This window comes from Schistocerca piceifrons, chromosome 5 (genome assembly GCF_021461385.2).
Source record: "Schistocerca piceifrons isolate TAMUIC-IGC-003096 chromosome 5, iqSchPice1.1, whole genome shotgun sequence".
Taxonomy (NCBI): Eukaryota; Metazoa; Arthropoda; class Insecta; order Orthoptera; family Acrididae; genus Schistocerca; species Schistocerca piceifrons.
In genome coordinates, this window is record NC_060142.1 from 233,414,929 (window position 1) to 233,431,874 (window position 16,946).

General features: G+C 40.8%; 1 protein-coding gene across 1 annotated transcript in view; it reads left to right on the forward strand.

Moving 5' to 3' along the window:
- LOC124798543 (activating signal cointegrator 1) overlaps positions 1-14,542 on the forward strand; it is a 128,199-nt gene extending 113,657 nt beyond the window's left edge. Inside the window, exons 11-12 of the mRNA XM_047261994.1 lie at positions 14,016-14,207; positions 14,294-14,542. Of these exons, the coding sequence (XP_047117950.1) occupies positions 14,016-14,207; positions 14,294-14,382 (281 nt within the window). The 3' untranslated portion in view covers positions 14,383-14,542. The remainder of the gene's footprint in view (positions 1-14,015; positions 14,208-14,293) is intronic.
- The last annotated feature ends 2,404 nt before the right edge of the window (positions 14,543-16,946 follow it).

The window sequence follows — 16,946 nt, forward strand, 5'->3', positions numbered from 1 at the left end:
GGAAGTTTCATATCAGCGCACACTCCGCTGCAGAGTGAAAATCTCATTCTGGAAACATCCCCCAGGCTGTGGCTAAGCCATGTCTCCGCAGTATCCTTTCTTTCAGGAGTGCTAGTTCTGCAAGGTTCGCAGGAGAGCTTCTGTAAAGTTTGGAAGGTAGGAGACGGATACTGGCAGAAGTAAAGCTGTGAGTACCGGTCGTGAGTCGTGCTTCGGTAGCTCAGATGGTAGAGCACTTGCCCGCGAAAGGCAAAGGTCCCGAGTTCGAGTCTCGGTCGGGCACACAGTTTTAATCTGCCAGGAAGTTTCAAGATGAGACAGTTAGGAGAGAAGGTGTTAATGTGATGATGGAATGAGGAATGAACTTGAACCAGACGAGTGATCTTTGTTCTCAAATAGCCACAAAGGTCTCCTCTCCATAAACAGGTTGATGTAAAAGGTTCCCACGTGGGTGCCCATTGTCGTGCCACTTATTTATCTGTATATCTAGTGGAGACCGAAAGTAGTTTTTCAAAAGACAAGACCAGTGAGAAAATGTGGGAAATATAATAGTAGAGGACCAGCACATCAGTGCATACAAATAAATAAATAAAAATAAATATTTGAGCAACATTCTATTGGAAGATTGAACATGTAACTGAGAAAGACAGCAATGAGTAGCCTATGGGAAAGCAGCAAAACAAGAATTTAAACTATCTGTCATGGTGATGTTAGATAAATTTGGAAAATGAAGACAGTAAATATTGTAGAGCCCATAACGATTAATGAATACGACTGAGGTTACTGGAAAAAATAGAAACAAATCGAGAGTTGTAGAAGTGGACTGTCTCACAAGATCATGTAGAATATCTTGGCAAGACTACGTAAGAAATACGACAATTAGGGAAATTACCCAGACTCAAAAAAGTATCATGGGTAGAATACAACAGCAGCAGCTCACTTGGTATGTCCATACAATCTGACAGACAGTTGACAGATGATCAGAGATCTTAATGAACCATCCTCAGGGAAGAAGAAGAGGATGGCTGAAAATTGCCTGGTTCGATGGGGGTTAAGCAACTAATAAGAAAAAGAGAAATAGAAGAAGATGAGGAAGCATGGGAAGATAGAAACCATTGGCAACCTGTATGTGGGATGTTGTGACAGCTGTAGGAACCCCACAGCAGAGAGATATCTGCCCTCCAAAAGAGATTAGTTACTCCTGGGCACGAGGATGTTGGTTTATATGAAGTCAGAATCAGCACTGAAGAGTAGCAATACAGATGTAATGGAGTGAGGATGGTGAAAAATAGTGATTAAAGTTATTTCTGAATTTTTATATGAGAAGCTAGGCTGCAGGATATGGAGTTGGAGTTGATGTTCCACAAGACTTGAAATTTTTTAGTGAGAGCACAGTATCAACTATAGTTGTGCTGTGAGAGTGGATAGATTTATGGATTTTTGAATGAATGTAGAAGGTGGATGTGGCAAGGGTAACTGGGGTGAGGAGGGATATGGATTTGGTAAGTTATTGTAGGATAGGTCTAAGGATTTGAATAAGGATTGGAGGTTATTCTGAACTTCTGGGGTGGGATCACTGCAGCAGGACTTGCATGTAGGAGAATTAGACTGTTAGCAGATACCTTCTGTCAAGTAGTCACTGTGATCATCATAACAATGATGGATCCATTGTCTACTGGGATTGTTATGAAAATCAGTCCTAAGGTTGTGGATGGCTTTTCTTTCATCTGCTTAGATGTTTATTTGTTTATGAAGGACTATGGAAAGGAGGAGGCCATGTTGGAGGTATGGACTTCATGGAAGGTAACAAGAAAGTGGTTGGGTGGAAGTGAGTCAGCTCAGGATCATCAGTAGAATGAGGTGTGAACTGGGAGAGGCATGGTACAGTGTTAGCTTTTGGGTGGAAGGGTTGGTGGCAACAAAGTGTTGCCACTGTAAGAATTGGAAAGAGGATAATAGGACTTCGACCAGTCCATCACGATTTAATCCATTTGTTGGACTGAAAGTAAGACATTTGGATAGTACTGAAACTAGTGTGGGATTGCAGTGTTTGATATGTTGGCAACAGTGTTTTGGAATGGTTTAGGTTATGGGTTTAGTGGGATGTTGAGAGTGAATTTTCAGGGATAAGGCAGATGGAAGAGGTCGGCAAGACACTGTCTGGATGTGTCATTAGGGGTAGGATAGTAGGGGGTAAACTGCGTAATTTGATAATTAATGTTTAACTTAAAATTTGGCATGAAAGACATAGTTCAAAATTAACTCTATAGTTCCATGTTAAATGGGCACACAAATAACAGTAAAACAATTGCTAAGCTTCCAAATGACTGCTTTACCAGGTGCTCCTGCCTTTGACAAGTTAGTACAGGGGTGTACAAAAATATGGAAACTGAACACACATGCAAATGTTAGCCAAACCTGGACTGCAAGTTGCACTGTTATATTTGACCACAAAGGCAAACTGTGTATTGTCCTCAATACTGCAAGTGTCACCCACGTCACAAATAGTATTCTGTGTAGTTGTATGTTATGTCAGTGCTCAGTGAATTTGAACATGAGTAGATTGTAGGTGCTCGTATGGTGTGGTGGGAGCTTCTGTAACCAAGGTAGCCGAAGTGTTTGGTGTTTCAGAGGCACCATGTTGAAATTTGTGCCATTTACATGGAATGAGAGAAAACATCATACACTAAGTCACCAAGCAATGAAAGGGTGTGTTGAATGATTGTGACAGACGGTCATTGAAGAGGATTGTGATGAAAAATAAGAGGATGCCAGTGGTGACTGCAAAAGTGATTGTCACACTCACTAACCTTGTCAACAACAAAACAACACGAAGGGAGCTCCATAAGCAGGGAACTGCAGGGCATGCTGGAATTCCAGAACAACTCAGTAGGAAAATCTGGTGCCAAAGCCATGAAACTTGGACAGTGGTGCAACAGAAGAAAGTCATTTGGTCAGGTGAGTCTTGTTCCACACTTTTTACAACACCTGGCCAAGTTTGCTTTCCAAGAGCGAAGCATAGTGGCATTTCAGTGATGATTTGGGTCCAATGGCTACTCCCAAGGTTGCATATTGCCAAATATCGTGTGACCATTTTAACTGATTGGATCCGTCCCGCGGCACAATGTTTGTTACCAAATAGAGGTGCTGTGTTCCAAGATAACAAGGCCCCCATTTGCACAGCTGCCATCTTCCAGGACTGGTTTTATGAGCAGAGGGTTGACTTTTCACATCTCCCCTAGTCACCACAGTCACTGGATCTCAATATTATTGAGCCTTTGTGGTGTACTTTGGAGGGAAGGGTGCATGTTGCTGTCCTTTGTTACTTGAACTTACCACTATTTTGCAGGAATAGTGGTATAAGATTCCCTTGAAAACCACACAGGACCTCTATTTATCCATTCCAAGATGACTGAAAGTTTTTAATGCCAATGGTTTGCCTATACCATATTAGACATGGTAAGCTACATCTACATAGATACTCCACAAGCCACCACATGGTGCATGGCAGAGGGTACCCTGTACCACTAGTCATTTCCTTTCCTGTTCCACTTGCAAATATAGCAAGGGATAAACAAATGTATGTATGGCTCCAAATCAGCCATATTGTCTTGTATCTTTGTGATCCATATGCGAAATGCATGTTAGTGGCAGCAGATTCATTTGGCAGTCAGCTTCAAATCCCGGTTCTCTAAATTTTCTCAATAGTGTTTCTCGAAAAGAACATTGCCTTCCCTCAGTGAATTCCCATTTGAGTTCCCAAAACATCTCTGTAACACTTAAAGCTACTAGTAATAAATTTAGCAGCCCGCCTCTGAATTTCTTCAATGTCTTCCTTCAATCCATCCTGGTATGGGTCCCAAACACTTGAGGAGTACTCAGGAATAGGTCACACCAGCATCCTTCGCAGGTGAACCACTCTTTCCTATCTGCTGTGTTTTTGGAGTTTCCATATCTTTGTCCATCCCCTGTATAAGACTGCGATGGCACTGGAATAGAATTTGCTGGTAGGTCTTGCACCTGGGTGTTCCACAAGGTTATGACCCATGTGGACTAGATGTTGGTAATAGGTGCAGTGTAGAAACGGATTAGTATTTTGCTCCCCATCCAGTCTGCTACATATCCTACTTTAGGAGATTTGGGAAGGAATTTGGGCATGATGTTCCTCATTTTCCTGTGTGCTGATAAATAGTTGTTTGAGTGTTAGGTGATATTCGGTAATTGGTGGAGTGCTCCTTTGCAGCTGGTTCATGGTGCTGGTGCAGATGTGATGTGGGAGGTCCCATTTTGCAGCCAAGGTTTGGAAAGTAATCCCTGTCTGTAAGACTTTTTCTGTTCATCTGCAGTGATTGTTTTTACTAGCACTGTTTTGTTATTGTTTCGTTTTTTACTACGGCAAGTTTAAGTGAACAATGTGCAGCTGTGAAATTTTGTTTTCTACTTGGTAAAAATGCTGCTGAAAATGTTTTAAAGTTGAAAATAGCTTACCAAGATGATGTTAAGAGAAAAACTCAACTATATGAGTGGTTTGCTTGATTTAAAAATGGCAACCTGTCGATTGATGACAGACCTCGTTCTGGACATCCACAACTGCCCGAATCGACGAAAATATTGAAAAAAATTTAGAGCTTGCGCTCACAGACTGTTGATAGACAACTGATCAACTGTAATTTTAACAGAAGCATCTTCCACTCCAACAAAGCACCTGTGCACACACAGCCATCTCTGTTAGACAGTTTTTGGCAAAAAATGGCATGGTTCCACTGGCCTAAATACCTTACTCCTCTGACCTGGCTCTCTTATTTCCATGCATGAAAGGACACCAGCTTGACAACATTGAAGAAGTCAAGAAAAAAATGCTGAAAGAGCTGTCAGCCATTTCTAAAGATGACTACAAAAAGTGTTTCGAACAGTGGAAGCACCGACGGGACAATGGTTTAGCTGTAATCGAGCGTATTTTGACATGGATAAGGGTCGTTTTGAAAAATTTGAAAATATATAGCTTTTAAAAATAATTCCAGTTTTTTTGGTATCCCCTCGTAATATCTTCAGCACAAGTGTATATCAAATGAATAGGTAAATGGGAAATGGAGAGGGTGTATTGGCGACAGTAGACAAGAAACTCAAATCCACCAAGATAGGAACTGAAGCTGCATGTGAGATTTTTTGGGCAAGACTCGGTATGGTGGGTGGGCATAAAATGATAACTGGATCCATCTGTCATGCATCAGGCTCTTCTCTTGCTGTAACCGAAAACTTAAGAGAAAACCGTAGTTCACTTGTACATAAGTTCCTCAACCATTTGTAATCATCATTGGAGACTTTGTCATCCAACAATTAATTAGGAAAATTAGTTTTGTTAGTGGTGGGCATGATTAGACATTCTGTGAAACATTATTAAATACCTTCCCCAAAAACTACCTAGAACAGATAGTTTGGAACCCCACTCATAATGGAAATATATTGGATCTAATGGCAACAAATAGATCTGACCTCTTTGAGAAGATCCACGTTGAAACTGGTATTACTGACCGTGATGTGGTTGTGGCAGCTATGATTACCGAAGTACAAAGGACAACTAAAACAAGCAGAAAGATATATATGTTCAGCAAATTAGTTAAAAATCAGTAGTGTTGTATCTCAGTGAGAAACTTTAAGCACAGGTCTGGGATGTGTAGTGGATTTATGGCTCAGATTTAAAAGTATAGTTGACAATGCACTGGGTAGATATTATCCAGGAGAACCATTCATAATGAGAGAGACACTCCATGGTACACACTCACTGTAAAGAAACTTCTAAAGAAACAGATTGTTGCATAATAGGTGTAAAACAAAGTTTAGGGCTATAGATAGAAAAATGTGCTTGACTGCGAAGAGAGCAACACATGATACCTTCAGCGACTACCATTGCAGATTATCATCAAATGACATTACACAAAATCCAAAGAAATTGTGGGCTACGTAAAAACTGTTAGTGGCACCAAAGTTTGTATCCAGTCCCTAGCGAATGAGACGGGAACTGAAATTGAGAATAGAAAAGCAAAAGCTGAAATGCTTAATTCCATTTTCAAATGTTCCTTTACAAAGGAAAACACAGGATAATTGCCCCAGTTTAAGCTTCATACCACTGAAAAGCGGAATAAAGTACGAGGGTTGGAACTTTAATAGTGGCAACTATTTATTTACAACTTGTGCAAAATAGATACGTGTTTCAAAGTTTTATTGACCTTCAGAGTAGTCACCAGCATTGTGTACAACCCGTTGCCAGCAATGTGGAAGTTGTAGGATATTCTTAGCAGTGCCAGCTGTGTTGACAGCGGTCTATTGCCCGACGAATTTGTAGCAGTTCTGAAGCGAATGCCGTGAAGTGTTCCCTTCAGTTTAGAAATCGAGTTGAACTTATGAGGGCTTAAGTCAGGGGAGTGCAGTAGGTGATATAGCACTTAGCAGCCCCATCAGTCAAACAAATCGGTAACAGTTTGCACTGTACGTGCTTGAACATTGTCCTGCAAAATGACGGTCAGGTCATGCAGAAAGTGTCATCACTTCTGTTTCTGTGCTGGTCATTTTTGGAACACAACCTACGACCAGCTTAGAGACAGAAGTGATGACACTTTCTGCATGACCTGACCGTCATTTTGCAGGACAATGCTCAAGCACGTACAGTGGAAACTGTTACTGATTTGTTTGACTGATGGGGCTGCTAACTGCTATACCACCTACTGCACTCCCCTGACTTAAAGCCCTCGTAAGTGCAACTCGATTTCTAAACTGTTCAGCTGGATTTCTAAACTGAAGGATACACTTCATGACATTCACTTCAGAACAGTTAAAAATTCGTCGGGCAATAGACAGCGTCGTTCAAACTGGCACTGCTAAGAGTAACCTATGATTTCCACATCGCTGGCAACAGGTTATACATAGTGCTGGTGACTACTTTGAAGGTCAGTAAAATTTTGAAACGTGTATCTATTTTGCATGAGCTGTAAATAAATAGTTATCACTATTAAAGTTCCAACCCTCATAAGTATTAGTGTCAGTGGTGTTGAGAAACAACTGAAATCATTGAAACTGAACAAAGCCCCAGGACATATGATTCTATACTGAATTTGTGGCTGAGTTAGCCCCTCTTCTAACTATTATCTATTGTAGATCCCTTGAACAACAAACTGTGCCCAGTTCTTGGAATTAAGCACAGGTCACACCCATCTAAGGGAAGGGTAGTACACGTGATCCACAAAACTACTGTCCACTATCCTTGACATTGATTTGTCATAGAATCTTAGAACGTATTCTGAGCTTAAACATAATGAGGTATCTTGGACAGAATGACCTCCTCCAAACTGACCAGCAGAGATTCCAAAAATATCGGTCATGTGAAACCTGTCTCACACTTTTGTCATATGATGTACTGAAATCTTTGAATCAAGGCCACCATGAAGATGCAGTATTTTTTGATTTCTGAAAAGCATATGTCTCAGTACATTACCTATGCTTATTGGCAAAAGTATGATCATATAGGATATTGAGTGAAATTTGTGACTGGATTGAGGACTTTTTGATAGGGACGATGCAGTAACTTATCTTGTATGGAGAGTCACCGTCAGATGTATAATTAACTTCAGGTTTGACACAGGGAAGTGTATTGGGACTCTTGCTGTTCATGTTATATATTAATTACCCCCCCCCCCCCCCCCCAGTTATCTATAAGGAAGTACTGTCTGAAAGAAGCAGCATAAATATTCAGACAGATCTTGATAAGATTACCAATTGGTGCAAAGATTAGCAACTTGCTTGAAATGTTCAAAAATATAAAGTTGTGCTCTTCACAAAACGAAAAAAACATAGTATTCTATGACTATAATATCAGTGAATTACTGATGGAATCCGGCAACTCATACAAACTTTAACATTTTATAGGGATATGAAATGCAATGACCACAGTTCAGTCACGGGTAAAATGTGTGGTAGACTACGATTTATAATCACTCTAGGGACTGATTCTAGAATATTGCTCAAGTCTGTGGAACCTGAACCAGATACAACTAACAGGGGATGGGATACTGGACATATACAGATAAGGGTCACACATTTGGTTAATCCGTGGGAGGGTGTTACAGAGATACTGAAGAAACTGAACTATCAGACTCGTGAAGATAGACGTAAACTATCCCAAGAAAGTGTATTATCAAAGTTGGTGATTACTCTAGGAATATACTGCTGCCTACTCCAAGACAACTTCTTTCCATTGGTAATGGACATGGACATGAAAAAGAAATATATCCACCCTACAGAACCATTCTACAGCCCGCAGTATAAATGGCTTTTGCATTATCAGTTCCTCAAATTGCTTTCCAGAGATCTCTTTACAGCTGTATTTATTCTGTAGCTGTATGTTCTCACAGTGTATCATTTGGTCCATAAAAGTTTGGGAATTAAGTGGAAACTAAACTTTTATCTGCTAATATTGTGGCTGTAATCCATTCAGCTATCTTTAGAGTGTGTCCTAATGATTGATGGTACAGTACTACTATCCATTTTATATACTGGTAGATTAAGCCAATTACACATGTGTACATTAATAATCATATTGGAAGACATAATGCACAGGTGGCAAACATATATGCTACCATGGACACCTCTGTGAAGGATGTTTTGTGACAAATTGTGATTGACGAGGGAATAGTACCATTGTCAAACTGTCTGCTAACTACACTCCTGGAAATTGAAATAAGAACACAGTGAATTCATTGTCCCAGGAAGGGGAAACTTTATTGACACATTCCTGGGGTCAGATACATCACATGATCACACTGACAGAACCACAGGCACATAGACACAGGCAACAGAGCATGCACAATGTCGGCACTAGTACAGTGTATATCCACCTTTCGCAGCAATGCAGGCTGCTATTCTCCCATGGAGACGATCGTAGAGATGCTGGATGTAGTCCTGTGGAACGGCTTGCCATGCCATTTCCACCTGGCGCCTCAGTTGGACAAGCGTTCGTGCTGGACGTGCAGACCGCGTGAGACGACGCTTCATCCAGTCCCAAACGTGCTCAATGGGGGACAGATCCGGAGATCTTGCTGGCCAGGGTAGTTGACTTACACCTTCTAGAGCACGTTGGGTGGCACGGGATACATGCGGACGTGCATTGTCCTGTTGGAACAGCAAGTTCCCTTGCCGGTCTAGGAATGGTAGAACGATGGGTTCGATGACGGTTTGGATGTACCGTGCACTATTCAGTGTCCCCTCGACGATCACCAGTGGTGTACGGCCAGTGTAGGAGATTGCTCCCCACACCATGATGCCGGGTGTTGGCCCTGTGTGCCTCGGTCGTATGCAGTCCTGATTGTGGCGCTCACCTGCACGGCGCCAAACACGCATACGACCATCATTGGCACCAAGGCAGAAGCGACTCTCATCGCTGAAGACGACACGTCTCCATTCGTCCCTCCATTCACGCCTGTCGTGACACCACTGGAGGCGGGCTGCACGATGTTGGGGCGTGAGCGGAAGACGGCCTAACGGTGTGCGGGACCGTAGCCCAGCTTCATGGAGACGGTTGCGAATGGTCCTCGCCGATACCCCAGGAGCAACAGTGTCCCTAATTTGCTGGGAAGTGGCGGTGCGGTCCCCTACGGCACTGCGTAGGATCCTACGGTCTTGGCGTGCATCCGTGCGTCGCTGCGGTCCGGTCCCAGGTCGACGGGCACGTGCACCTTCCGCCGACCACTGGCGACAACATCAATGTACTGTGGAGACCTCACGCCCCATGTGTTGAGCAATTCGGCGGTACGTCCACCCGGCCTCCCACATGCCCACTATACGCCCTCGCTCAAAGTCCGTCAACTGCACATACGGTTCAAGTCCACGCTGTCGCGGCATGCTACCAGTGTTAAAGACTGCGATGGAGCTCCGTATGCCACGGCAAACTGGCTGACACTGACGGCGGCGGTGCACAAATGCTGCGCAGCTAGCGCCATTCGACGGCCAACACCGCGGTTCCTGATGTGTCCGATGTGCCATGCGTGTGATCATTGCTTGTACAGCCCTCTCGCAGTGTCCGGAGCAAGTATGGTGGATCTGACACACCGGTGTCAATGTGTTCTTTTTTCCATTTCCAGGAGTGTATTTCCAGTGGTAGATTCCACATTTTGTCAAGATTAAAATCATCATCATGGGTAATAACTTCACTCTTCACACACATTTCAGTGGTGTCTCTGAGAACTGAAAGTCAGGATATAGATGTTAAAACCTGGACATTTTCCAGCCTAAATACAATACTCGACCACAGCACATTTATCAGGTAGCGGGCTGTTCATTTTAACTGAAGTCATTTAAATATCTCAAAAAATTGGATAAAAAAAAATTGTAATTCCAATTTGCTTATATCTGAGGGGGACATCCAATGATACCATATTTGACCCCTCATCCCCACTACATGCACGGTTGGTGGAATGGGGAGGGAGGGGGACTTCGAAATCTTTAAGGGAAATCCCAATTTTTTATTGCAGATTATGATTCTGCGGCAAAATCTACATATGTTTTTTGTGAGGCATTTTCTTCGTTTCACCAAAGGTAGCACTGTAATCAGAGTGATAGAAATGGGTACACAATTGTAATTTATGATGCGCTACTCTATGACCCTTGAATATTCAGTGGCACATGGGACCCCACCTCCATTTTTCAGTGGTAGAACAGTCCAGGATTTCATAACTTCTAATTGTAAACCCCATTCACAACACTGTATTCCTCCAACATATCAAACAGGGGACTACTTGATGTGCCACTGTGGCCATGGCTCGAGACAAATGCTACTCTACCTTCCCAACTAAACTAAAGTAAGTGTTCAAATGTTTAGTCATCCGCTTTTCAAATGTCCATAAACAGGACAGAAGTATATCTGCGGGAATGTCAGAACAGGCGTTTCTGATGCAGTCGACCATGTCTTCACGGCCTGTTCGCACTTGCTGGTATACCTTATCTTATAAATATATCTTACCAAAAGAAAGCGCTGGCAGGTCGATAGACACACAAAATTAAAGCTTTCGCAACCAACGGTTGCTTCGTCAGGAAAGAGGGAAGGAGAGGGAAAGATGAAAGGATGTGGGTTTTAAGGGAGAGGGTAAGGAGTCATTCCAATCCCGGGAGTGGAAAGACTCACCTTAGGGGGAAAAAAGGACGTGTATACACTTGCACACACACACATATACAGACACAAGCAGACATATTCAAATATTTTTCCCACGTGGAATGTTTCCCTCTATTATATTATCTTATAAATATATTCCCAGAAACAAATCCAATGACATCAAATCTGGCATGGCAACCTCTGCCAATCCAAATCAGTGTAAACGTGGTCTAATACTTCCCATGATTCAGTTGCATAATGTGCTGGGCCACTGTCATGATGAAACAAAATACATTGGCGAACGTCCAGAGTAACATCCTGCAGTAGTACTGGCAGTTCCTGTTCTAAAAACTTTCATTATTTGTGTCCATTCAGCGTGCTGTCGATATAATACGGACCAATGAGTGTGTTCCCCCATGATACCCACACCTACATCAGCCGACCAAGGATGTTGGTGGCCAATTTACCCTAACTGTTGGAGATTTCTACACCCCAGTAATGCATGTTGTACCAGTTAACACTGGTACGGTTAGTGAATGTAGACTCATTGGAAAATAGTACCTTGGCAAAGAACATGGGGTTGTTTGCATTTGTTGACGTGCCCATTCACTAAACTCTAAATGGTTACGGAAATCAGCATCGTGAAGTTCTTGATGCAGTGACAAATGATGTGGATGATACTTCCGATGATGCAGTATTGTGTGAATGCTACCTAAGGACACACTGGAATCGTGGTGTAATTGCTGCGTCCTTATTTCTGGGGCGGGGTGCACTGCCCCTGGTACAGCTATTTCATTACCTTCTCCTGTAACACGTTTGCTTCATTTTATTTGCTGGACTGTATGCTGCCATCAGATATAAAGGTTTTCACAACCTTGTAAAAGGCTGAACGATAGCGAGCTTTCTCTGGAAAATACTCGACATACAGTCTTAACATTTCTCCTACATTCTCCGTAAATCAGGATCATTACAATTTTTTGTTCTGTTATTGCAACATTCATTGTCTACATGCACAACCTCTTCTCCAAATGATAGGTAGGTGTGCAGACAATAAACACTGTGCAAGTATTTCAATATTTAGAGCCGAAATCTGTTCTACTCTGCACAATATGTGAGCTCCGGTTACAGGGTACTGTCCATAATGATACGTCGTAGATCTATGCAAGCCATGGTGGTGCATTGAGTAGTCCCCTGTTCGATATATCGGAGAAATACAATGTTGCAAATGGGGTTTCCAATTAGAAGTTATAAAGTATTAGCCTGTCCTACCCTTCCAAGATGGAGGTGGGGTCCCACATCCCATTGGATATTCAAGGGCCACTGAGTAGTATGCCATAAATTACGATTGTGCACCCATTTCTATTTCTCCGATTAATGTGCCATCTGTGGTGAAATGAAGAAAAAGCTACCAACAAAATGTTTGTAGATTTTGCTGTAGAATCATAATCTGCAATATGAAATGGGGATTCCCATCGGAAATTTCAAAGCTGCACCCCCACCTGCCACCAGTGCATAGGATGGGGTATCATTGGATGTCCCATTCTGAAACAAATAAATTGGAATTATTACTTTTTTTGATCCGATGCATAGTTTTTGAGGTATTTAAGTGTCTTCAGCTAAAATGAACCCCCTGAATAATGTGATGTTCCATGCTACATTCTTAAATTGTACATAAAGTACATCTGATATATGGGAAACAACACTGGCCAAGAGTATTATAGATGACTGCCTTCCTTAGAATTAAGTCATCCATCTCAGAACCACCGAGCCTTGCTGTGATGTATGACAAGTGAGATGATGGTTTTATCCTTCACAAAATCTGGAATTCAGCAGTGGCTGTTATGGTAGTTAGTACTTAGACAACAGTACTGTTGCTCCCCTGTTGATTAGAATTCTGACACACTATCCTGTGCAAACATTGTAACTGTAGCATATATTGCTACAGCCCCGTGGTATTTCTTCCAGCTCAATTATCCCTGTTTGCTTGTGGAACTGGCTCACTCTGCAAGCTTATGAGGGGGGTGGAGTGCTTTGCTGTCAGTTTTTAGGGCTAGCTGGGAAGATGGCTGAATAGTTTATGGTCAAAATATTAGTGATAACAGAAGTATAGTATTTATTTGCTTTTTCCCATCTCTATTTTGTGGATTTACTTTGTATTTTTAACGCACGTCCTTTTTATTTTGCTATGAGCTACTTGGGTGTTCCAATAACAGTGAATATTGTTGCCTAAAGATCTTCATTGAAATCTTGCAGTTCAATAACCTGGAAACATTTATATGTCAGGAGAGTTTTAGCTAACTTTTTATTTCACAGTGATGAGTAAAGATTGTTGGAGGTGCCTAAAATCATATGTGTGAAGGTTGTTTGTTTTTCTGTGCTGTCTCTTTACTTTTGCACTTTATAGTATATTAATTGTATCAATATTGTATTATAGTAATTGTATCCACATTATATTATCTGTATTACGGTTGGCATAAGTTGATCCCTGGTTGTTGCAGTTCACTTGGCGTGACAGCTTTGTAGGCCTACCTCAGTCAGTAACATAATGTGATTTTGTAAATATCTCTGCGGCAGTGCCTCGGTGTTGCCACAACTCTGTAGGTGGCTACTGTTTTCACGTGCAGTTGTTAGTACTTCGCAGTTGAAAGCTGGCAACAATGCTGTGAGCTAGGGGATCTCGACTATAAGTGTGATTTTTCTGAGACAGCATTGTGTCTGTACTGTCGATGTGTACTGAACTTGTGAGGGTCCTAAGACTGCATAAATTATACTTATCTTTTGTTCAGTACATACATGTGTACAGTTCATAAGATTGTTTTTGAAAATCTGTATCTCTTAATTGGTACATATATTTCAAATTTATTCATTATCTTTTCAGACAGGATAAAGTTCCCAAGTAGCTATCCAACAAGCTGTTTGCTTGGATGTGTGAATGTTGTGGATTGCCTTCCACAAGAGGAATACAGAGAAAGATACCCTGATGGAGAGAGTGAGTCACCATTTGTTTTCATCTGTGAGGACCCACAAGAATTGCCAATTAGATTTCCTATTCAGGGAAAACATAAAATATGTAAGAACTCAGATTTTCTTTTGAATAATATCAGTCAAATTCAGCAATGAAGATATAAACCCATTTGGTTATTTGTTGCTTTGCAGATAAGTTGGACCCAAAAATTCACCAAGCGGCACAGAAATCATTGCAGAGGCTGAAAAAGATCCAATCCGAACGTGCTTCATGTGACTAGATGATGAGGAGAAACATTCTGAATGCAATGCACAATTAGTGATTATTTATTTGTGATATAAGTATATGTTGTTTCTGAAGGAACAAGAAGTGAAATTTGTGGAAGATTTCTGTTTTACTAAGGTGTACATATTGCAAATAAAGCTTGTTCAGATGACAGATTTGTATAAGCATTTAAATTTGTACCTAAAAAACCATATAAATAAAGGCATATAAATGTCAAGGAGAAGATAACTTTTTAGTTGCATAATGTATTTGATAATATTAATTATTATGAAATCAGTGGCAAATAAACATGAACATCAGATCCCATTTTAAGAAATTGCTACCTCAAGAAATGTGCTGCCACAATAATGAGATCAGTCTCTACTCTTATGTTGCTAGTGTGTGCTACTGTCATACAAGAGTGAAAGTTAATAAAACTGACAAACTGCATGAACACATTATTTACTGGAAATTAAGGGAAAAAAGATTCTAGGAACATGTATTTGCAAATGCATCATTGCCAGTAGATGGCTGGCGAATGACAGTTCCTCTGATCATGTACCATGTGTTCCTTATGTGTTGCAGCCTTTGTAAGTGATGCAGCATACTGTAAACAGCGAAATGGTCCGGTATTCATGTTGGGAACAAGCAAAGATGGTGTTTTTGTATGGCCATGCAGATGGAAACGGATGAGAGGCAGCAGGGCTGTACTGAAACAAGTACCCTCACAGACACCAACCACATCATACAACATTTCAAGTCCGTTTTTGGCGTTTGTATGATCATGGCTCCTTTTAGACATACAAATGTGCAAGGAGGCAGCGGACTGTGTGTACGTCAGATTTGGAGGACTGGTTTCTACAGGATATTGAGACAAGTCCTAGAACTTGCTCCAGGTGAGTGACCCACGAGCATGGTGTGCAAGCCAGAGTAAGATTATGTGTGTGCTGCATTACAACTGCTGCTGTCCCTATCACCTGCAATCCCATGGAGGCCACTTTGAACATCTGTTGTGACATGCCATAGATGCAATGCAGCTCTGTAATGTGCCATGGGCGATTTGTTGTCGTTGCAGGCACACCCTCCGTTTCGGTACTTATGTTCATGACCTTTCTTCCTCAATTTCCAGTCAGGAGTCCATTCCTGCAATTTATTGGTTATTGGTTTTATTGATGTTCACCCTGTATAAATGTAAATTAAAATTGATAGATATATATCATGTCAACGATGATTAAGAAAATAATCTTTATCATGTTGAGCACGTCAGCTAACTAATTTTAATGATAATAGAAGCCACCTTAGCTGTATAATTACATATTTATTGTGCTACAACCAGATTTGTTCTTCTTTATTGGGGATTGAAACACATATGTAGTTGCAAATGGCATAAGTACCAATGTGGGCTTTTGAGACAATTGAGGATATTCATCTTCGAAACTGCAGCATAATTTTGTTAATGATATGAATTTTTTTTTGCGACGATAAATTAGATGTCAGTTCAATACAAGTTTCATACTGTTGACTTAGTTGAAAGGCAAGTATTGACAATAAATAGGTTTTTAGTATGTAGTTCATTTTGATATTTAATCTGCTGTTAATTTGGAAAATGCTAGTTAAATGCCTCATTGGGTACCAATACTGAATAACATTGTCAATAAACGTCTCTCCCATTTCAAAACTCAGTGGAACACATTCAAATTGTCCAAAATTCTATCTTTTTCTTGAAAGCATGAATTTTTTCATGATTAGTAAATTAATTTACTTGTTTGCCTTGAAAAGTTAAATTAAATCGATTTGCCCTTTAAAAATTTCAGTGAAATAGGTAATTTGAAGAAGATACTTTCTACCAAATAATCAACCTTTCAATCAGGAACTGTTTTCTAAAAAGAAAGCAAGTACATTGTAACTCACTTCAAAAATACGGGTTAGTATCTTCCTCCAAGATAAGCATCTAGCATCAGCATGTAAAAATAAGATGTCTGTACTCTTCTCATTTCGTCACATAGTATCTGCGTTACTAAATGGCTAATATGGAACCAAATCTCAGTTACAGGTCTCCCATGTAATGGCTTCCAGGGACAATAAAAATTTGACTTTCATTGCTTCATTTAATTAATGACAGAATTTTAAAATATATAATACTGTTATAATCTGCACTTTAAGAGGTATAATTTTATGTTAAAGATTTAATACAATTATTACTGTCAGAAATTGTGTCATTTGTCTTAAGGAAGCATAACACGTGGCGCACAAATTACCCATACTTCATCATCCAATATTTGAGACTTCCAAACGTTGTTACACATAATTTCAAACCTTTACAAAACTCAAAATGGTGAAAAGAAAAAAAGTGTACTGCCTGCTACATTTTCGCTGTTCATTAGTAAAACTTAACATCATACATTGACCTGTTGCTTTAATACCACTGAACTAGATTGCCAACTAGGCACAATTTGAACATGGAAGGGTGGTGGCCAGAAACCCAGAGGAAACACAGATAAATTGCCCAAGCCCTCAGGAGATCCTCATCACTTGAAAACTGCATTCCTTTCAGTTTCATTTTCACATGCAGGAACAGTA